The sequence below is a fragment of the Ammospiza caudacuta genome, chromosome 5 (assembly GCF_027887145.1).
Source record: "Ammospiza caudacuta isolate bAmmCau1 chromosome 5, bAmmCau1.pri, whole genome shotgun sequence".
Lineage (NCBI taxonomy): Eukaryota > Metazoa > Chordata > Aves > Passeriformes > Passerellidae > Ammospiza > Ammospiza caudacuta.
This window is the reverse complement of record NC_080597.1, coordinates 28,996,059-29,019,845: the sequence shown is the minus strand read 5'-3', so window position 1 is coordinate 29,019,845 and position 23,787 is coordinate 28,996,059. Positions and strand designations below refer to the sequence as shown.

At 41.3% G+C, this 23,787-nt stretch overlaps 1 protein-coding gene across 2 annotated transcripts in view; it reads left to right on the top strand.

The window, feature by feature from the left end:
- MRTFA (myocardin related transcription factor A) overlaps positions 1-23,787 on the top strand; it is an 86,088-nt gene that overhangs the window by 45,460 nt on the left and 16,841 nt on the right. For both annotated transcript variants that reach the window (XM_058805765.1, XM_058805766.1), the window contains one exon: positions 10,448-10,513. In XM_058805765.1, the coding sequence (XP_058661748.1) occupies positions 10,448-10,513 (66 nt within the window). The remainder of the gene's footprint in view (positions 1-10,447; positions 10,514-23,787) is intronic.

Here is a 23,787-nt window from a genome sequence, read left to right as displayed (position 1 = left end):
CAAAACCACTTCTGTTTCATGTCCCACGAAGTAACTGTCAGCACAGTGAACCAGCTGAAGCAGAGAGATGCTCGAGCTAGCTGATGTAAAATTATAAGCCCCAGCTTTCTGAGTTCCCTCTATAACTAGTTAATTATTACTTTTAAGAACTGCTGGTTTTATATTTAAATTTATAAACTTCTAAGTATTTTTTTCTACTACTTGTGGTAAAACACATTGGCTCTCATTTGCATTTGGTTTCAGTAAACCAAAGATCTTTAGGTGGTTAAAAATCCGAAATGGTCTTGGAAATACAGAATCATTCCATGTTTTAGTGGAAAACCCCAAAACACAGCTCATATGTCGAGGTGTCCCAGCAGAAATTTTGCCACAGACATTCTGTGGTGTCTTGACCATTAGATGATTCCTGTGAAGGGAACTTTCAGCCTCTATCTGTAGAGGGTGCCCTGTGGCAGAAGGAAGGCTGAATCACTGGGCCAAACCCAGTCTCTCAGAAATGTTTGAGGAAGTTTGTGACCTTGATCTGTGAGGCTGTTTGTGCACTGGAGCACTCTGCTGGAGTAGAAATTCAAGTATGGGAGGTGAATTTTGAAGGAAAGGTGTTTGACCATGTCTCCTTTGCTGCAAGGGGCATGGAAAGATTTGCTAATCAGTTTTAGTGTTATAAACATATCTAATCAATCATGTGTTTTATGGATGTGTCTGGGCACTGTCTCAGTGCTTGATTTTCTTTCTGCTTTATAAGAAACCCACAAAAACACATCCCTTGAACTCAGAGTTGTAAATACAATGAAAAATTGTTCAGATTCTGACGTACCTCAAAACATTTGATTTTTAAATTCTGTATAGTTGTTGGGAAAAATATAAACAACTCTCATGTATCATCTTTATGAAAAATGAAATTATTGAAGCTTTTTCTTCTTTTAGGCAGAGATACCCCTATCTTTCCAAGAAAAAAAATTTAAAGTAGTTTCCCTTGTGTAGCTCGCCTTTTGTACTGTCACCTTAGTAGACAGCTGTAGATCTAATTGTCAGGATACATCTACCCATTCCTTCTTTTTTCTTCATTTATCCCCATCTGCCATGTCATATTAAATTATCTGGGAGAATTTCTAGAGTTTTCTTTGCAAGCTGGTTAAGGGCAATGTTAGTTCCTCCTTGTTCATTATTTCATGGAAAAATACAAATCACTATACACTGTGACTCAAGTTTACCCAGGGAAGTGGGAATTTCTCTGTGTTTTTCCCTCCTCAAGAATTCTCTTCCAGCTCTAAATAGTAACAATGGATATACAGATGGCATCAACAAGTACTGATTACAGTTAATATTTACTGTATTATGATACCAGGGTCAATTTTAGGTAGACCTTTCCACCTAGGTATTTTGTTACAGGTCATCTTGTTGGATCATGCATGGTAGCCAGATTCCATGGATATGGATATGTGCCTAGTTACTCACATGCCTAGTTTTCACTTAGCCAGTACTACTGAGACAAAATGATTTTATAAGAATCAGTACCCTGCACAGAAAGCAAAGCAACTTTTCCTGTTGACAAGCTTGTTGTGCATTTTTACATGTTGCATATCTTACTAAATATACCATGTTACATGTATTTCAGCTGAATTTCTTAAAGTAGTATTGTAACAGTTTCAGCAAGTGCTGAGATGGGTTATAGGTGTACCAAGACTTTATGGTTAAGAGTGGGCCTCTGTGTGTTCAGTAGAAACACTTCTGTACTAATAGAAGCAAACGTGTCTGGTTTTAAAATTTTAGAATCAAAGAAGCCAAAACTGGCATTGCATTAAAAGTAGCAGTGAATAAAATGGCATTAACTTCCCCTAAATCTTAAATGTGTAATGGAAGTGGCAGGAGTTAAGTCATGAAGGAAGAAGGTAAAGGCAAATACTGTAAAGTACAGGGCAACTGCTAGTCTTAATTTTAAATAAACATGAAAATAATCCAGCAAAATTCAGCACAACTTTCATGGTAATAATCAAGTTTGCATTTATTTGGAGTCATATACATGAGTAGCTCCTGTGAAATAAGCACATTCAATTGTGTGCAATATTGAGACCAGATCTCAGAAGTAACCAAGTAAACTTCTCAGGCTATGAACTGATTCTTCCTTTAGGATCTGTACATTTTGCCACAAAGCCAATGCTGACTTGAGCCTTGGAGTATCTGTTCTGTCCTGTCTGGATCTTAGATCATATTATAGGTTGGTAGTTGGATGGTGCTACTGATTTTGTTTGATTTATAGTGCTGTGTCCTAACAAAATTAAAATTGCTGTGAATGTTGGTTTTATCTTCTAAGTACAGTTTTTAATTAACATTTATGTGATGTCTACATTTATCAAATTTGATATTAAGCCTCAAAAATGGCCTGCTGAAGTAGCTTGTTATTCTGTGCTCTGTGTGAGCCAGCCACCTTGTGCTAATATGAGAATGGAAATAGATCCTTTTACTTTTGACTGTGTGCTTCTGATTTCATATTCTTTAGGGACCACTTTCCTCTGTAGGTTGGGATTTTTGATTCTGCTAAATTAGCTGTATCAAAGAATCTGTATTTGTCTCCACTAAGAGAACTACTTAATGCCTCATAACGTTGACTCATTAAAAGATAATACAGTATTCCATCATCCTTTGAAAACATCTTTTTACATTTTTCCCATTTCATATTTCGCTTCCAGTGGCATCCTCCCAACAATAAAGAAATACTGCCCTGAACCTGTTTTTTTTTTGTTTTTAGCCAAAACCAGTCTTCTGGAATTTGCTCATCTAGACCATCAACAGGCATGTGTAAGCTGCATGCCATGTTAATGACTTTATATGACCCAATATTTTGACCTGTAAAAGCTTTGAAGAGTGTGATTTTATCAAGAAACAAGTCCTTCTTGTTCTGAGAGTGACAGTCAGTTCATTTTCTCTTTTCCTTGTCTTTTAGTGTTCTTAATTGACCAGTCATTCTTTTTTTCCTGTACTTTTCAGCTGCTTTTTAAAGCTGCTGGGCATTTGAGAGCCTGAAGGCTTTTATAAGTTCTGGATAGTTAAGACCAACTCTGGTGTGATGTGGCTTCCATTGCATCCTTGGATTATTGCTAGCACATCCACTGTGATGTATTTTGGAAGTTGTTGCTTTGGAGCTGAAGAAACTTTTCTGTGTTTTAAGAATCACTTCATAGAGGGTTTAGGTCTACCTCAGGCAGAATCATTCTCAAGTTCTCATCTGTACAAATGTTCAATGCTTCCTAAGAGCTTCCTAAGAGGATAAGAAATAAGAGGTGGTCATGAAAAAAGGTTCAAGTCCTCTGTACAAGAACTGCCTGTGATGCAGTGTTCCCCAAACTGGTCCAAGACACCTTTCCATCTCAGCATGTTGCAGCTGGATGTGCTGATTTCTTCAAAAAAATGCACTTTCATCACTCTCAGAACCTGCAGTATGGAACTGCTCCTAATCCCAGTTTTGCTTCCTGTTCAGGATCTGCTTCACAGACCTCCTCTGTGGGTGCAGGGAGAGTGGTCCCAGTCCTGCTTCTCACAGAGGGAAGACCACAGCATGAATATAAATAAGTGGCTTTTGCCTCTAGTGTGAAAGGTTGTAATAGTTGAAGAGACCAAACCAAATTTTCTCTCTGTTCTTTACCCTTCCAAACTCCATTTTCTCCCTAGCATGGTTGCTAAGGAAGAGCAGAGGAAGCTGCCTGCATTTTAATAGCAGCCCTTGCTGCTTCAGTAGAGAAAAGACATAGTGGAATGTGAGATAGTCTCAAACAGTAAAGGAATAAACTTCTGCTTAATTTTCCCTTTGTGTAGACTTGCTTCAAGCTATTCTTTAAAATGCATTGAGATGAACAGAACCTTATGGCTGCTGCTCCCAACAACAGTGGATGCTTGCAAATTGTGAGGATCAACAGTGTGTCTGCTGCTTCTCCTTCACCCCACAGAGGGACATGAATTTTTGGCATCCCCTTCCCAGGGTAGCAAACTGTCATATAATCCCTGCAGTTTGGGTGTCATTTACAGTCTGCTTCACTTAAATGCTTCTCTGTTAACTGCACAGTCTGCTTAAATGCAAAGCCAGCATGTATTCCCCATCAGCAGTGGGGAATAAAATGGATTTAGTGGATTAAAATGCTGTTAGGCTCAGAAAATTGCCTTTAAAAAAGGCCCCAAAAGTTTGCTGTTCTTTGTTGGTAACCCCCATTCTAGCACGTTCTGTGTGGTGCAGGGTATGTTGTCAACAGCACCAGAAAAATGCAGCTCTAAAACAGAAAAAGTAATCTACTTCAGTAATTTAAGATTGAAAATTAATTTTGACCATTGTATTCGCACTCACTGATCACAAACTATCACAGCTGTTTTTTCTTACACCTTCTTGTGGATGCTACACGTAATTTGGTACACAAACAGCCCTTGGCTGCTGCTTCTGCTCAGAAAGGTGTTGCAACTGGAGTTTTACAGATGCTGCCCTTGCTCGTGAATCTAATCTGGCTTCCTGTTGAAGCATGAAAAAATCTAATGCAAGTCAACATTTGTTTTGTAAGCTGGCACAGCTGAAAAGTGCTCAGAGACCATTTTTTGGTGTGAGGAAAAGGTTTTCTTGCCACATCTCCAAGGGACTGAATTCAGTAGGATATAGCTTCCACAGAAAACAACAGCTGGTGTGCTGTATATTCAAAAGCTGAATTTGGCATTTGCTTCTGGTCAAATGTGACTATTTAATCAGAAAGTAGGAAAAAATTCTCTTCTTAGTGTAATTGGAAGGGCTGCTGACTGAGTGGTAAGTGGAAAGGTGACTTCATCCATCAGAGCAGTGGTTACATGGCACTGTGATATTTGAGGTAGAGGCCCCAGTTCTGCACAAACAGCTGTGCCAGTTTTGGTCAGCAAATACTCTGTGTCATCAGATTTGTCTTTTATTGTTGCATATTATAATTAAGCTGCTTGCATATGGTGTTATACAAACTGGACTGAAAAACTGGAAAGCATGTGTGGGCCGAGATGGTGGCCTAGAGGCACATCTCCTTAGTCCACAGTCTCTGACCCTCACAAAGTAAACCTGGTCAGACCTGCTCAGTGCTAGGCCTGTGAAAATTCTCCTGAAATTCCTTTGACACTACAGAAAGGTAGAGGTGTTGAACTAAGTGGCAAGTTCTTATTGCAGCTTGTGCTGTATTAGTGCTTCCTTGTGAGTTAGGAGGACGCTGTAGCCACTCAGTGCTTTCAGAATGGGCTCTCCAGAGGTGCTGAACAATGTACAAATAAATGAGCATTAAATTGCTTTTTATCGTCTTTACTTAGGCTTGCACTTTCCTCGACTTAGATAATGAAGTTGGGCTAATTTCACTTGTTCTTCAGTACTTTTGCTACCTAATTACATGCTTTATTTATTGGGTTGCAAGGATGAATTCTTCTATCAGGCAGACTGCTTTCAATGAATTCACAAAATTGATAAATCATGTCTGTGAGCATACAGCCTTTCTTGTTAATACACAGTTTGTGTCTTGCACTTCCCATTTGAGCATCCCAGCCCGAATTCCTGGGAGTTCTGCCTCCTTCAGTCCCTCTATAGGGTTTCTTTTGGCTCCAGCAGCCTTCCTTCCTTCCTGATCTGCACTGCTGCTCATGCTGTCCCAGTTGTAATCCTCCATATGGCTGTGCTTAATCATTACCTTGGTTGGGTGACCTTAAGTATCACTTGGGATTCCTGGCAGGAAAGGTTTTGCAGAAATGTGAGCACAGAGTCCCTTTGGTAGTGAGTCTGTGTTCGCTATAACGTGCACAAGGTCTCACCACAAGCTGCAGTTCACAGCCGTGCTCCTCTTCTTGCTACTTTTTAAAAAACAGGAAATACAGAGTATTTTATTAATTTCTTGTCACAAACCTGTCCTGGTATGTGAGACAGTCTTTGAAAAGAGATTTTAATTTTATTTTTCTCTGTTGAAATTCTGAGATGTAGAATCTGCAGTCTAGTTTCTGCAGTAGTTCTAGTCACACTACTAAATTCAATGTGGTTTAGAAATAGAAGGGCAGGCAAGCTGCTCCAGATTTAGGTAATGAGCTGCAAAAAACAACTTAGCTCATCATAGATATTTGTTCTTGCTTCTGCTTACTACTGATGCACCCCTGAACTACCACCAGAGTTGGAGCTGTCCTGAAAAGGGTGCAAGCTCTTTATATTAATTATATACTGTTAAATCTGAGCTGCCACCAGCTGTGAGTAGCTGGTCCTGGAATATGCCTGGGGGTTCCTTGTTGGGAAAGTTTTGTGCTAGGATGAACACAAAATAATCATGACATGCTGTATTTACTAATAGGGTGACTCTGTTGGTTGTAGCTGTATCACAATATTATTTGTCATTTAATACATCTCCCACCAGTGCAGCTCTCCTCTACCCTTCTTAAACTGCTGGCAGTGCTCCTCTGTCTTAGCTCCCAGATTTCTCTGGAATGTTTTACTAATTCTTGGAATGGTCCACTAGTGATATGAAAACATTGTTCAAAATTTAATTGGGAACATTTCATACTTGTGAAATAAGTTATGCCCACCTTTGAGTGGGAAAATCTGACAAGGATACAAATCCCACAAAATATTGCATATAGTAGAAGGGCACCAGTTTGGAACTTATTTTCTAGCCAGCAGTTATACACTGCTCTTTGTATGACCTCATTTATTCTTAATTTGAAAATTAATTTACAGGTTAAGTACAGGGATAAAGGAAAGAGAACATTGTCCATTAGTGACTGAAAGACTTACACTTCATTCTGTCCTAGAGTAGCTTTGAATTTCTCTGGTCATTCTAGACCTTTGGCTGAGCTCCATGTACAACAGCCTTGGACTGGTGCTTGGGACATCTGTTAATCTATATATAGGATTCACACACTTGAACATGTAAACAGGTGATCTCCTAAATATATGAAATGGCATTGGGAACTCCAAGTACTTAGTTAAGCCAAAATGTATTTAGGAGTGAACTGAAATAATCCTTTTTGCCCTCCTCCCTGCCAAAAAGTAAGCTGTATTGGGAAAAAAAGGACTTTATGGCTGATGATAACTTGTGCTTAATATGTATGTATATACATTCATAAACCCCAGGAATTACTTAGTGCTTATAAAAAGAGTCCTGAAAATTACTTTTTTCCCTTGTTCTTCAGTTTAGTTCTCTTGACAGTTGCTAGTGTCTTGCTGTGAAGGGACATAGGGTTTAAAAATAAAAGGTGCATATAATTGGTAGAGAAAAATGGTAACTAATAAGGAAATAAGATGTCTTTAGAAAATTTGCAAGGGAGGCTGCAGTCAGGAGGGGAATTTTAAGTCATTTGATGAGGTCTCTAGCAGTCTGACTGAGAGTCGTTTTTAATAAATCTGGGAACAGCAGGGAGACTTCAGAAGAGCAAAAGAGTGATAACGTTTTGCATCATTGCTGACAAAGGGTGCGTGAGTAAAGAGTGGCTCATCTGCTGTCAGTTCCAGGAAAAAAACAATGGAAAATTTGATCAAGAATGTAGGTGGTATAAGAATAGCAGTATAATCACACTGATCAGGTTTTCAGTTTGTGAAAACAGGTCTGCTCAAATGTGATTCTGTCATTTGGATAAGTGAAATGTGGTTGCTAAGAGTTTTGTCTAGATGCAACAGACTTTTATAACATCTTTAACTTAATAGCATGGTGTACTTTGGTTTCAAGAATTATATTTGAATTTAATGAAATACTTCTTAATTTGATTAAGAACTGGTTATAATCATAGAAAGCAGAAAAGTATTTCTGGTGTAGCTTAACCCGGTGTAGTCTGGAAACAGATGCAAGAGGCTGTAACAGTGTGGACAGAACAAATACTAGTGAAGGAATAAATTGTGACATAAATAAAAAAAAAGTTTAGATCATTTAGGCAAACTGCGACAGTTGAGCAAAATGCACATTAATATGGGTGACAGTACAGATGTGCATCCAGGAGCAAGAAATGCCAGGCACACCTGTGTGGGGAGATTTTAGTTGGAAATCCCTGGCTGGGAGGTGAAGGGGAAACAGTAGGTGTGGTTAGAAATGTGAGGAAAGGTTGGTGGTTGTAGCGAGTGAGTGGCAGAAAGAGCTAACATACGTTACTAGGTGTGTAAACAGAAGGCATGAGTAATAATGAGATTATCTGCTGGGGAGATGGGCCTGCTGCTGTAGGTTTGTGCCTTGCCTGTATACATTTAGTAAGATGTGCTAATTTAGGGGATGGATATATGGGCTCAGTAGGGGAAGTAATGCCATGCAGAGAGATTCAATAGGCTGCTCCTAATGGGGCAGAAATCACTTAGTGGCAGTGTGCTGTTGGAAGGGTGAAGTCCAACTCCTACCTTCAGTGCTGGCAAATACCAGGGCTCCTGGTTCTTCCACTACAGCTCCTGGCTTTGTGGTCATCCTCTTCAACTCACTTATTCAAAACCTGGTGCCTGTTTTGGCTGGGCTGTGGTCTCTGTCCGTGAGTCCAGCCACCAGGACAGTCAGGCGAACATGAGAGGTGATGGGGAGAGTGAGAGGTTTGACACTGCCTCTCTCTCAGCAAGGTGTTAGATCAAGTGCCAGGTGTTAGATCAAGATTTGAGTTTTGATAACCTCAAAAGGAGTCCAGCAAATGAGAAGCTCTGTGAGCAGGCTGCCTGTGAGCTGTGCTAGCCCTCACACTAGCACAGAAGTTGAAGTGCGATCTCATGCTGGGTGGGAGGAAGAGTCTGGAACTACCACTTCTGTTTGCAGTTTCACAGCCAAATGAAGGGCCTGTTCCTTCCCCTCTCTGTTCCCTCCTCCTCCTTCTGGCTTTTGGCTGATCCCACACAGAATTACCATGGTGCTCTGTACATCCTCCTCCCTTCTCTCACTTCCATGTACTAAAAGAAAGTAGTTTCCTGCCCAGGATGCATATATTAAGAAATCATAGTTTGTCTTGAGAAACAGAAGAGAGGTAACTTGTTTGCACTCTGTGTGCACAGAGGTATTTCCACTGGTAGGAGGTATTCCTCTCACTGTCATATAGAGTTTCAGAGAAAGGTACATCAAGAGTCAATGGATGTGGAAGCCAGAAAAATCCAAGAAGAAAATTAAATGTGATTTAAGTGAGGGTGATTAGGTCCTATGGAAACAACCATAGAAAGGAAGAGATGGGTCTATTTTTTATACATATGAAGACCAGAACCCATATTGGAAGATGTATCTTAGTGAAATACAAACTGCAGATAGGAGGTTGAAAGAAACAGGTAAAATGTGGTGATGTCTGTAAGTAGACAAAGTGGCATCTTCTTAAATTTTTTGATCTCTACTTTAGGGAGTATACAATACAAATTTGGATATAATGTATGAAATTAATGTACTGGACAAACAAAGTAGTTAAGAAAGGAGACATAAGGGTAATGATGAGATTGCTGTGGAGCAGTTTTGCTCTGTAGTGGTTTCACAACATTCGTGTGGGCTTTCATTATGTGGACTATAAAAAAGCCATAAGAGAAATTCAAACTAGAACAGGGGAGATGAGATGCATTGCCATTCATTTTATAATACTTTACGGTGAGCATGCTTAGGAGTTTGGGCTTGATTGCAAATGGGATTCGGTGATACTCAAGTTGTCCTATTTTGAGATGTGTGTCGCATTCGCATGAATTTTTTCTTCAGTTTTGAAAGGCTTCTTTCATATGGAATGTGTCTTTGACTGTAAGAACAATCTAGAATGTTGCTTTGATTGTATAGTTTAAAGGGAAGCTCCTGTTGTAATCTAAATGTTGAAATTATTACTATTCTGGGGATTTGCGCTAAAAAAAGCCCCCAGCTAATTGCATTTCACACAGGTCATGAATATGTTCTGTTATGCTAAAATAAATAGGAAAAATTCTAGTGATAAGGGGATTCCTTTTGTAGTGAAAGGACACTTCTATATGTGTCCATGGTATTTCACTTTTAGGAGACATTTCTGAAGGTGAATTTCTGAGCTGAGGAAGGAAATCAGCCTTGTAATTTAGAGTAACGACCAACAATTTTGACATATCGTTTAATCTGCACATAGTAATTAGAGTTTTCAGGAGTCATTAGCAGCTGGGGTGTCACTCCGTGTTTATTGGAGGACTGTCAGCTGGTGTTTCTCTTTGTTTGTTTTTTAATATTAATGGTTTGGAAAGCAGTTGGTGCTCTAGAAAGAACTGAGAAACAGGCCTGGCTTTGTGGATTTTTATCACCCTGCCAAGACCCTGCGCAACTTCCTCTGCCCCTGGCTGCAGCAGCCTACGGAAACCTGACTGCTGGGGGCCACTTCTGCAATTGCAGCAGGGCAGGGCAGGACGGGGGGTCTTTCCCTTCTGCTGCACACCAGTGCCTTGGCATCCAGAGAACAAAACAAGATGCATTTGAAAATGTCTCCTCAGCTGTTCCTTGCACTGATGGGTTTCCTTCTCTCCCCTCTCTCTGCTGTGCAGTGCTGCAGTTGAAGCTCCAGCAGCGACGCACGCGGGAGGAGTTGGTGAGCCAAGGGATCATGCCGCGTAAGTACCACTTCATTCTTTGCCCTGCTGGTTTTCTGCATGTTTTTTGGTGGGGAATGGTTCCCATATGATTCAAAAGGTCAGGTTCTCTGCTTCTGCATAGAAAACATCTTCTGTAGGAGCCCCACTCTGTCCCACCCAGCCTGGTCCTTGTCAAGTGTTGGTGCCACCTCCGATTCTGAGGAGGAGAGCAATGGCTGCAAGTGTAACTGTACTGCAAAATGAGGCTTGTGTTTCATCTCAGTGCACAGTCTTCTGGAGAACATACTATGTTAGAAGTGCCTTAGATACTTGACCCATGCTAGTAATCACTTTTTACAGGCTTCCTGCCTCTGCAGTTTCTGTTTTTACAGTGTGGTAGCTCCCCAGATCTCTGAGGCACTTGTAACTTTGTGTGTACATATTCCATAAACTGACCAAAACCAGGCATGGTGTATGAGATGTCAACCAACAAGGCACCCTCTTTTATGTTTGTAGCTAGAAAACAGCTAGAATGAGCCCTATGGGCATCAGTCATTGCCCTTCTTGCAGGCAAAGGCAAAAATCTGTGCAGGCAGAGAACATGTATTTTTCTGGGTAAACAGGATCTACCCTAAAGCCAAGCTTTCAGTGTCAGATTAGCGTTGGAGAAGGTATTTTTCTGTTTTGCTCCCCTCCTTCCCCCAGAAATGCAAAAAAGGTGACAAATAAGTTTTGTCATGCTTTGGTACCTCTGAACTAGATGACTTAGAGGTAACAAATTGAAGCAAGACCACACAGCAAATGTGTTATTTTTGAGGTCCTCTCAGTTTCACGCAACAGCTGTAGTAAAATTCAGTAGATCAGATATGTATTTTCTTCTTTCTTCTTTCCTGCTGCCCTGTTTTAGAAGCTTTACTTGAAGATGGTGTAGTAATGAGGATTTTCTCATTTCTTCTGTTTCTGAGGTGCACACTGTAATATGACACAGTGCTGTGACTTAGACTTTGCTGAGGGCTGGAGGTTAGTCTGTCAGCTCTGTCTGAATGAACCTGTCAGCAGCACTCTGTCAGCTGGAGTGGATTGCAGGATGACAGTAATGTCCTTTAAGAGGTTTCTGGGACCTCTGCTTAAAATTGTGTTACCAAAGCAAAAAGAAAAGATTGTGCTGTCTGGATATATCATACCTGTTGTCTCTTTTTTAATCTGAGTAGCTTGTATACAAGCTTCTACAGAATACACTTACTTGCTTTTGGATGAAAGACTGGTGTGCCAATTGGCTGCCTTTTTACTAATGCTTCTCAGAAGAAGGTGTTCCTGACTTCTTTGTGGTGTCCTGCTTTAGATGGATATGTATGCAAATACTTTATTAACTTATGTTCAGTACTGGCTTTCTTCAAAGTGTGCCTGGCCAAACTTGTGATTCCTGAGAGGGGTCTGTTTTCCAGGCCTTTTGAAAATGAAGCCCTTGCAAGTAATTCAAATAAGGCATCCAGAATAAATAGTGAGTCTTAAATTTATTTAAAACATAGTGTAAATTACTAGTCTTTGCAGATTGGTGCCCTTCATTGCTTCATTTATATCTCTTACATGTGAATTTTGTGACGGACCAAAGAAAAACGCTTTGTGAAAATACTGGCAACACATTAAAAGGTCCTTTCTGCAGTGGAGAAAACCTCCTCTAACACATCTGTTCTAAACATGATTTGAAATTAGTTTCTCCCAAGTAGTGGTATCATTTACCCATACCTGCCAGCTGGAAATAACCACACATAGGGAAATGTTTAAAATGTAATGTGCCTGGGCAGTTTTTGAAGAGAAGATCAGATGTGAGTTAAATTGTGATACATAAAGAAAAAAAATCCCATTTTTAACCTGAGAAGTACAGAGGGTGACTAGGGACTATGTTCCTCCAGAAGGCATCTCAGCACCATGACAGCTCTACATCTACTTTTAGGAGTTCCAGAATAGACTTTTTTTACTGCTGGGAATATGCAAGTATCCTGTATTCTTTCTTCCTTTCTTCTGTCTGGCCTGTACCTCTTGTCTGTGAAAATACTGAGGTACTTAATCTTGTTCTGCCATCATGTGCTACTAGACATGGCTGTGCTGGACTTGTGTGTCTCTCCTGAGTTTGTTAGCCAGGAACCAAGCCCCACACTGTCCTTCATGATGATTCAACAAAAGTATAAAACCTGGAATCCAGAGGATGCTTTGATGCTGAACTAAAAGAGCTGGAGTGCTCTTTCCATGTCAGATGCTGGTTGGCTTCTTTTCTTTCCTTTATTTTCCATCTGGAGAGTCTTAACACTCTTGAGAGAACTGTGATGGTTGCAGTTCTGTCTGCATTACAGCTTGTATCAGGAATGTGTTTTTGAAGTGAAGCCCCTGATTGCACCTGCCTGCTGTGCCTTGCTTTGCACCATAAAATGAAGTTTGAGAGCTGGATTAAATTGGAATGAAAGTAAAATGGAAAATAGTCTGCCTAGAGCTAATATGCATTCAGCCCATGGGAGCAGACTGCAGCTTGTCTGGCACCACACCTCCAATTCACCTTCACATCCAGAGTGGGGATGTCACTTCCTCAGCATCAACTTGGTTTCTCTTTTGGTCTTACTGTGCTTTCCTCTGTGTTCCTTTGGATTAGCCTGTGCTACAGATCAGTTCCTGTATATCTTGAGGCAAACAGCCATGGAAAAATCCCTGAGCCAAGTGTGGCAGAAGTGAAAGGTTTTGTTTTACATTACAAGCTGTGGTACTGTGCAAACTCCCATTGGTACCTCTGGTTCTCCTGACTGAATCTAAACCCCACATAAGATTTATTCTGCAAATTGGTGCCCTAAAAGAGAATTTCATTGCAGGCTTCCATCAACACAAGGTTTTTGGACACTGTAAATATGAGGAGTGGGAGATGACACATTTGTGTCACCCTTAAGTGAGAGTGAGAGTCATGCTACTCCTGCTGTGCTTGTTCATAACAGAACTATGAATTGCTTACTTTGTCCCATGTGGAATTTTGTTTATATGGTAGAGTGGAAAGGCAAATGTTTCAACATTTTTTTACCAAGTACACTTAATCTCACTTAACCTTCCCAACCCACCAGCCACCTACAGTGGGGCTTTGCTCCACTGAAAGATTAGTGTATTGTAGTAAGAAATAAAGCATTTACAGGCAGTGAAAGAGGATTCAAAATAATTGCATTTTGTGCTTCGCTAATTCTTCTTGCTTTCTGTTTCCACTTTGTGTAACCTTTTACTAGTAGCAGGATTCATTAGTTCAAGATTAAAATTCTCAATTGCCCTTAGAAAAATGGTGGGAAACAAGTCTTCACCTGCAGCTGACATATCTGTGATCACAGTTAGAATGACAGTATCTTGAAAAAAGGAGAGCTGGATTTTTATGTTTATTCAGGTTTTGGCCTATTTTCTAACAGTGCAAATAGACAAGCCTTTTTGCTATTTGCATTTTTTTGTAGCTATGCAGAGATGATTTTCATCTTCTTGTCTTCATAAAATGCAAGTTATACAAAATCTGCTGTCTGTGCTCAACTCTTTGAACTCTGTTGTGCTGTAGAAAAACAGTCAGATGCTGTCATTTTTTAGCATCGAATTTAAAGGTTATGGCTATTGGAAGGTTTTTGGGGGGAATATCAAACACCCCATTTTTCACTCTTGGAGACAGTGTTTAAAACAGTAGCTAGTGCACATCTGAGTAGAAAGTTATGTGGAAAGTATCTTCAACTAAAACAGCAAAAATTTTTAGGGGAAAGACATTTGGCAAATGTAGCAATACTCTGTTATGCAAAATATGTGGCTCTTTTTTCTCTTTTGCAAGATTTAAAGCTTCACATGCCATTTGTTTTATCCATCAGGATTGTGGTCTTTGGCTTCTGGCTGCAAGCACTAAACACAGGCAAGAATGCAAGGTTGTCATATGGCACAATCCTGCAGGAAAGCTGTTTTGACCATCACATCTATCCAAGCAGGCAAAGCAGAAGTAGATAATTTCTGGGAATGTGCCTTGTGTTTCTCTGTAGTGGTGCTGTGTGAGTCTGAAAAATGACACAGGCATGCTTTGAAAAGGGCACTGCCTGCACTGCAAGCTAGAAGGAGGCTGCTGTACAGGCTGAGAATTTCCAGGAGCTTCTTTTTCACTTCAGTGTATCTGATCTTTGCCAGTTTTTGTGCCCACATCCAACCCCTCTGTATGTTTGTGTTCTGGGATGCAGAACACGTGGCTGTGGGCAGATCCAAAGGGGATGGAGTTTGTGCTTGTGCTTGGAGGTTCTGATGGGAGGGCTTTAACAGGTGCTGAGGTGTTTCCTTGCCCTGGGTCTGTGCTTCCAACACTCGGGTGCAGTCTCTGCTGGGATGTACAGCCTGCTGGATGGTCCAGCTTATTGCAGAGTACAAGAGTTTATTTTCTCCTCAGACTCCATGAGGGGAGCGTGCCATGGTTCAATTCCAACATGGCACATGATTAGAAATTACTGTAATTACAGCAGGCAGTCTAATGATTATCCTCTCATTAGGCCTTTCATATCACTTGCTACATTTTTTATTAGCAATAGGGTTAGTGGACAAAAGATAATATTTGTTAGAAAACTAAAATGCAATATTTGCTTTTTTGGGAGTCTGTGAGACATTGCTTAGAATGATTTTTGAAGAAATTGCTATTTACTGGAGACAGCTGGTGATTTAAGAGTACAGAACACAGGTTATGCTTTGGCATATCAGTGTTGATCATCATCTAGACAAAGCTTGTAGCTGCTGCTCTTTTGTGTCCAGCACAGCTACCATCACAAAAACCTAAGAATCTTTGAGATACTTATTTGGGAAGCAAACTGCTTGCCACAGGTGAGTTTGTAAGGTTAAATCATGTGTCTAGACTTCAACATGTCAACCCTAAGATTTGGCCATACATCCACACTTGTGTTTGTATAGGGTAGCTAAAAATGTTGTTTCTGCTTTAGCCTTTACCTGATAGTCTAACCACTTCTCAGTTTAGAAAAAAAAAATTAAATACTTGAAAATGATAGCTACAGTAGAACATACAAAATGTCAGAAATAAAAAAAAAAGGCAAAAAAAGGTTTTATAAATTGTTTAACTGTTAATTGGGAAGTAGGAGCATCTTTCTGTGTTTGTCAGAGAAAGGAGAGGCAGGGAGCTGTTGGAACATGGCTGTAACCTACAGGTGCAGTACAGCTGCCATTGTGCTGGTGACCTAATGGGCAATTCTTCATACCTCAGATGTATTTTGTCTTCTACATAAGGGCCAGGATAGATGAACTGCTATGCCTGGGTGGAGTTTTACTGACTTGGAGTTGTTGCAGGTTAGCTACACAGCCGACATTTCAAGGTTGTGGAGTGTTCTATTAGAGCTGCAGCTAAACCCATTGCTTTAACACCCTGAAATATTTCTTCCTGCTACGTAATGTGTTCCCATCATTCTCTCACCACTTTACATACCAGATCTTTGTAGTGACATTCCTGCAGTTTTATGGAATCTATTTATAGTAGTAAAGCAAAAATACAAATTTTCACTTCGCTGCCATTTTATCTCTGCTGTTCTGCACATTGGCAGCTGCTTCTCTGTCATGCTTTTAAGCTGGAACTGTAATTTTGATTAGGGCAAGGAGTTAAAAACATATATGTGGAACTAAATAAATAAAGCTGCAGCTAGACTTTAATATACTCAGTGTCATGTTCTGAGAATAAGACTGGAACACTAAACAAGTATTGTAAAATAAATTTTAAAAAAAGTAGAGGACACTTGAAGCTGTCCTCTACGTTTTTTTTCTATTTCTGGTGTGTTGCACAGAAATCTGTAGCTGGTTTTATTTTAATTTGATTGTGTACCTATAACTTGTCTCCAAGGAGCTATTTGCTGTTTATTTGACTAAGATAATTTTTCTTAAAGCACAATTTCAAAGCCTTCAGGCTTTGTGTGTAGAAGGCTGTCTGTACATTTAAGCTGAGGACTGAGAGGACTAATAACTGCATCTGCTTTGCTTGTATTTTTAGATATCTGTCTGAAAGTGTTTTCCATGCATTTATATGATCTGTAATTAATAAAATATGAGTAATAAAGTTCATTATGTTAGGATGGAAATGTGCTGTTTGCCCCTTCTGAAGCTGTAGAAGGAAGACCATGCTCAGGTGTTTGATAGGCTGCATTTGGTCCTTGATCCCTGTCATGATAGAAGATTTAACTCTGCCAGTTGCAAGAGAAACGTGATGGTTCTGGGGAATAAAGTCTGATAGGCAATGCAGTTTTTTCCCTTTGTGTTCCCACACTTGTCTTAGCTTCATTCTTACTTGTTGTCTGGGAGTGGTCTCTCCTTTTTGTGACCCCATGCCTTTCTCACCCTGGGCACTCTGGAAAATTTTCAGAAGAGTTTGCAAAGGCCAATTATCCATGCAAGGCACAGGCATGAAGTCTGGTCCACAAATGCATGGATCACAGGGTTCCTGGTAGAAGTTCCTTGTGTCCCTTTTCCTTTCCAGTTTGGAGGTGGTATAATCCTGATTGTAATGAAGCTTTGCCTTTTTTATTTCAGGATTTTAGTAGTGCCTTTTGAATGCCAAGAGTTAATGGCGATGGATGGAGCAGATTATACATTGTTTGTATTTTCTGTAAATGTTTTTTGACACAAAGCCATAGCCATAGTCATCCACAGATCTGATAACTGTTACCATGGGTGACAATTTCCATTTTGCTTCTAAAGAGGATGAACTTTCTGAGAAATTGCACATATGTTAGATTTTAAATTAACTCAGTGTTGGGCCTCGGAAAAATCTTTGTCCTTTCTGCCAGTAATTTCATGTTTACTGTGACAAACCTTTAGGCTTTTCACACAGTTAATGAAAACCTTAAACTTCAGCAGCATTGTCAGTGGGATATTGCTGTACTAAAGTTACTGACAGCCTCGCTGAAAGTGGTTTCTGGAGCAGGGCCTGCTGCAGGTGTTGGGAGCAGCTCAGCTGGGGGTGTCTCCATGGTGAGAGAGCTGAGGCAGGGTACCACAGTTCTCCCTGCCTGTGTGCTTCTGCAGCCAGGCAAGCCCAGTGCAGGGAGCTGGACATGGCTCTTCCTGGGCAGAACAGCTGCCTGAGCTGTGCAGGTTCAGGATGCTGAGCCAGGAGGAGGGCTGGCTCTCTGAGGCAGGGTGTCAGGGAGGCAGGACCTCAGCTCTGGCTGCCCCAGCAGCCTGGGCTCACCAAGCAATCTGCTAACAGGGACTTCATTTGGCTGCACTTTTTCTGTGTGTGTCCCTGTGGACTGGAATAGCTGGGCAGTGCTGCTACAAGCTGCAGTTCTGTATCAGTGATGCTGTGCTTTGGCAGTGCTGGCAAAGGGAAGGAGCCTTTCTCCAGTCTTTCCTCTGTTTGGGACTAGGAACACTCATAATCCTTCAGTCACAGCAACATTCTCACTGAAGGGTGTCACTGAAGGGCAAGCTGCATTTGTTTGAATGCCAAAGAAGTGTTTCTTACCTTCATAAACATATTTACATTTACTTTTTTATGACAGTCTTAATTTTTAATTTTCTGAGTTTATGTATTTTGGGATTTGAATACTCATGATTTACCAGTTGTGGCTTCTTTTCCTGTCTTTAACTTGACACTCATATTTTAGCCTTAATCCAAGGTCATTGACCAGGTATGGTATCAAGAATTCTGAAGTGTGATCAGTTCTGTGTCCTGAATGAGAAACTCTCCAGAGCTGCAAATAGAGAAAAGGATGCTGATGGAGATCTCTCTTCCCTCAGCTGTGTATTCTCCAGCCCCTTTTCATATTTCTGTAGGACACAGCAGCAGCTCTTTGACACTGCCCCACTGGCAAGATGACAACTCCTTCTGTGCATGTGACCCAGAATTTTAATACCTTTTTCTTCCATGCTGTGAGAAATGCTTTTTAAAAATGGGGTGAAGCTGAAGGGAGGAAGAAAGTGCTAAAACTGCCTTGCTCTGTGGTTCAAGTTCTGTGTCTCTTAGCAAATCCTATGGGTGGGAGCCCCACCCTCAACCAACAGCGGAAGCCATCGAGCCTATTTGCAGCACTTTATCTCATCTTTTTACGAAAGCATAGTAAACAAGAGAGAGAAACCAGACTTGGGTTGAGGGCAGGACTCAGTAGCTGCAGCAGAAGGCACTCTGCCATTCTGAATTAGATCAGCGTGTCTGAGTTTGGGTTTGGATATGTCTCTTGGTCAGAAGCAGAGGAAGGTTTTTCTTTTCCCTTAGGAATGAGTCTAACTGAGGAGTATTTGACTCAGTAGTCTGAATTTAGCTGTAGCCTTTCTACAAACATTGTGTGTTGTTTTGCCAACTGATTTGCAGTTGAAATATTACCTTGTTGCCTATGATGAGCTAGATGCTATGGCCAAGGAAAGCTCATGTGCTTCCTCTCCTCTGTCAGTCTACAAGTCTGATAACCTTGAGTAGTGATTTACTGATTGCAGGAAGCTTTGCAGCCTCTGCTTCCCACAAGGTACTTGAGCTATGAGGATCTGTGCAGATCCTTTTGCCTTTCCTTCTTCCCTCTGTTTGGTTCCATGCAAACCTCAGTGCCTTCTGTCAGCTGTATAAGCAAATGTAGGGTGTATGGGTATTTTGACCTCTTTTTCTCAGCAGTTGGGTCAGTCCCCTTCCCCTGCTGTGTTTCATTCTTAGAGTGTCTCAGTGTGGTTCTGATTCCACTTATTTCTCACACTAGGTGACAGGAACTCAGAGGTCTGCATATGAATATCTTTGAAAGCTTTGCATGGCTAAAATCTGCTTTTGTACACTGCAGGGTAAACCCTGAACAGAAGTCTTTGGGCCATTTTGCCCAGCGTTTTGTCTTGCTGTTATGTTGAAGATTTAGGTTTGATTCCTGATCCTTGATTCAGTCTGTTGTTTATAGCAGCAGCAGTTTGATGCTTTGCAGCAGTGTCTCAAGGCCTGGCTGGATGGGACTTTGTGCAGTCTGGTCTGGTGGAAGGTGTCCCTGCAGCCATAGAAAGGGGATTGGAACTGCATGATCTTTTAATGTTTCTTCCAACCAAACCATTCTGTGGTTCTGTGACTCATTTGCACTTTGCCATCTGCAAAATGTGGCTTGGACTGCTGGAACACTGAACTCAGGCATTGCAGTTTTGCACCCTGTTTCATGGGAATTAATACATTGCTCTGAAGTGAAGATTTAACAACTTTCATCTCTGGGCTTTGTATGGAAAGGTGAATGTAGATGGTCTTGTGTGCTGCTGGTTGGTTTTGGGGGTCAGATGCACGAACACAGTTGCAGTGTTTAGCTGCAATATTTTTGAAGCAGGGTGGAGGCACAGAACAGTTGCATCATTGATGTGCAGGGAGGTTTCTCGTGGTCGCTGAGGGTGTGGCCACAAAGATGCTAATGCTTCAGGAATTCCAGAGATGAAGCCTCAAAATGCTCCACAACAGGCAGCAGAGAGACTAAAGAAATTGGATGCTGTGGTAGGAATTTCAAGAGATCCTTGCTAGCCAGCCCATCTGTGACAAGAAAATCAAGTCCTGCTGTCAGTCATCTAAAGGTGAGGGGTAAAACTCATCCTTCTAACAGCAGATGTTACAAACTGCCACGGCTGTCCAGGTGCAACAAAAGTGTGAACAGCTCAGAGGAGGTCACCTGCTGGACTGTGCTGTCCCAGCCCCATTGGTGATGCCATTGCCCCATCTGTCACTGAGCCCTTTAGTGCTTGTTGGGCCATTTGTAACACAGCCTGTTTTCCTGTGGTGGATGGGGCAATTTGAAGATGTGGGGGCCATGGTTCAGCAGGATGGGGCTCCTGCTACAGTGCTGGCCTTAAACTCAGCCTCTCATTTCTGACTTTGTCTGGCAGGGCAGTTGTGCTCAGCTTTGCTGACACTATTATTTGTGGAGCTGTGCTGTAAACCAGCATACCAATCCAGGTTAAAATAACTCTTTCAAAACAACTGTGATCAGAGTCTACAGATGATTTTGTCAGCATAACCACAGACTGACATGCTTTGTCCCAGACCTAGCTACAGGAATGAGGGCAGAAAGTGGAACTGCAGGTTACTGAGGCTGAAAATGCCGTGTACATGTCATGTAGAAATAAAATCAAAAGGCAGGCAGGAGGTAACCTGACTGAAATTGGGCATTGCAGAAGTTACTTCTGCATTGTCAACTATTTATTTTCTGCATACAGTGGAAACAAAAAACCCAACAGCTCATACTGCTGTTGTGCTGTTGTAGTTTGGCAAGTTTGGTGGGTTTTTTTCCTTTAGCAGCTCTCTGTTCTCCTCAGGGCTCACTCAAAGGTAGCTGGACAGTTAGATCAGGGATTCAGGTTAAGTTTGGAGGGGGGCAGGTGCCATGGAGAGGTGCAGGAGATACTTTGTAGCAACACTTCCATAGAGTTCCCTGTGCAGTGCAATTGGAGCATCAGCGGCAAGGCAGAAGCACGTGGGACATGGAAAAGGGGGGAAAAGGAGATCATTACTGAAGCTGGATCTACCAGCAGACTAAATATTTGTTGAAATGCTTCCCAGGGAATTCAGGGTATTAAATGTGGTTTTGCACTTCTTGGGTTTAGTAAGGTGCTTGAAAAAGCCTTTCCTGATGTTTTGGGAAGAAAGATGGAGCTACTGAAGCTGCCTATGCACCTTGTGAGGGAACAGGATTGGAATAAAGGCTTGGTGTCAGACTGGGAGGTGGAGTTGAGCAGGGCTGTTGGGTGGGATGGGAAGGGAGAAACTCAGTGTTTGCCATGATTCAGTGTTTTCAGTGACTTTTCAGTAAACAGAGGAACAGTTTGTCTGTTTATTAAGCTCCAGGTTAGTAGGCTGGGGGGAGGACAGGACTGGGACTCCCAATGTTTGAAGAAGCCAACAACTATGGAATAAAATGAAAGAAAAAGGCAGAATGTCTACATTTTGTAACACCTAGTCAGTGGCTTGAATTGAGGATGAAGAGTGGCTGGCTTGGTACCAGCTCTGCAGAAGAGGATTGGAGACCTTTAGTGGATTGTGAGACAAGCACAAGTGAATGTTGTTTGTTTTATGTACACAGACAAGGCAAACTGTCTGGGACATGTGGCTGAGAAGTGTTATTGAATAATCATTTACCTGTGTAACAGCCAGTAAAGCCTAGACTGGAATATGTACCCAGTTCTGGACACTAGGCTTCAACAAAAATGCACCTTAAATGGAAGGAGTCCAAAAGGGACCAAACCAGCAAAGGTTTGGATAATGTTACCTGCAAGGGAAGGTTGAAGCAACTGCCTTTGGTCATTTTGTGTATCAGAAGATTGTAGGAGAACCAAAGTTTTCAAAAGGGATAGATGCAAAGAGGAAGAAAATAAATAATTCTCTGTAATGTTTGCAGGTAAGGTAGAGAACAAAGAATAAATAAATATATTTATTTATTCCATCCTATAAATAGTAGGAAGGAAAATATAAGTTAGACATTCAGAAAGGTTTTTAAATAGTAACAACATTTGTGTAGTGGGATAATTTCTCTGCAATAATATTACATTTTTCATGAGAGGTCTCCAAGAACAGGTTAGACAAACTACTGTAAGGAATAGTTGAGTGTATTTTATGCAGGCTGAGCAGGCAGAAAGCATCAGGTGATTGGAGTTTCCTCATCCCTAACCCTCTGTGGTTATATCTGATGCTTCAGCTCCTAAGGGCTGTGGACAGAGTGGGAATGCTGCCCCACACCCCCCTGGTTTGCACAGGTTCTGCTCCACCAGCTCAGCCACTCATTCACATGCACTGATGTGGCTGAGAATGGTAGAGCTTTGTCAGTTTGGATAGCTTTGAGTGGAATGGATGGAGCAACACTCTGGTGAGCAAGCCAGATGGGTTATGAGGCACAGGAACAGTTTTGCAGGGATCAGTGCTAAGTGGCTGGGAAGGGCAGTGGTAGGAGCTGGAAAAGGGGCATATCTGCACTTTAGGGACTCCTTTAGAGCTCATCCAGAACCTTACTGCTTCAGAGTTCTTCATAGGATTTTTTTGTTTTGTTTTGTTATTTTGTTATATTAACTGTGGTAAAGTTAACAGAGTAGCTCCACAGCTCTGGTCTAAGTAGTGATTTCAAAGCCAGAAATGTGCAAGGATTAGTTAACTTCAAATAGAGTATGATTTTACAATAGACACCCTGTTCTGACATATCAACCTCATCCTAGATTGCTGCGGGAAGTAGTGAAGGATTTGTGCCCTCTTGACATTTTCAGAGGTCAAATATGAAATCCTCTGTCATGTTGCCAGCCCAGAGAGCTGCATCCCAGTGCACGTTTCAGAGAACAAGCCATGAGAGACTGGAAGTGGTCTTTACAAGATTATTCCTGCAACAGCTCTGCATTATTTACTATTAAATGCATATGTGTTTTTCTTTTTTCCTACTCAGGGATTCTTCTCTTGCTTTGTTCTTTTGTGTGCAAGAGTTTTCCTGGGACTACCTATGACACCAGCTGAACCCCTGCAGTTGACTTTTCTGACCATTAGCTGTGGTCAGGGAAATGTCACTTAAAGTTCATCTGCTGCCTCGTACTGACAGCAGAGGTAGGCAGGGAGGGGAGAGTAAAGAATTACTGCTGTGCCTGCAAATTCTGGTAGAGAGCTTTTGAAGACTCAGGATGAATCCTGCTTCACTTGTCTCCAGGGTAGATGTTTATACAGATTCAAGTGTTGCTTGCTATCTTTGCCCAAGTGGACCTGAGCTTTTATTTTGCTTTTGTGTGAGATGCCCACAATGAAAGGAGAGCATGTTCAGGTTCAAGCACATGTGTGTTCACAAGCAGCTCACTTGACTTGAAAAGTTTGTTCCTTGCTCTTCATTGGAGTGCCATGGTCAGGCTGCCCAGGACACCTCATTGCAGGCATCAGCTGAGGCCTTGTTGGTGCCTCAGCTAGATGGAGAAGTTTTTTGCCTTATTTTTGTAGTTACTGCAAAACAATATCCCTGGTTTATCTCTGGTTTATCTCAAAGTGCATTTCACAGCTTGTGTAACTTTCTCTGGTAATTTCTCTCTGTAACCAGATTTATGGAACTAATCTGAGCAGGAACTGTTGGCCCCATTGTTGTAGGGGTCTATATACACACTCACTGTGGTTTTCAGTTACTGTTAATTTATTCTACAAATTATTCTTCATTCACTTCTGTAGTCCAAATCCCATCTACGATGCCTGGCATGTTCAGAATTCCTGCCATGTGGACTGAATGCTACTTCTTACCCCATTGGTGTGAACCCAGAGGTGATACCTTTCCCTGGTCCTAAAAAATTGAGTGCCAGACACAGTTAAGGGATTAGGGTCCCACAGT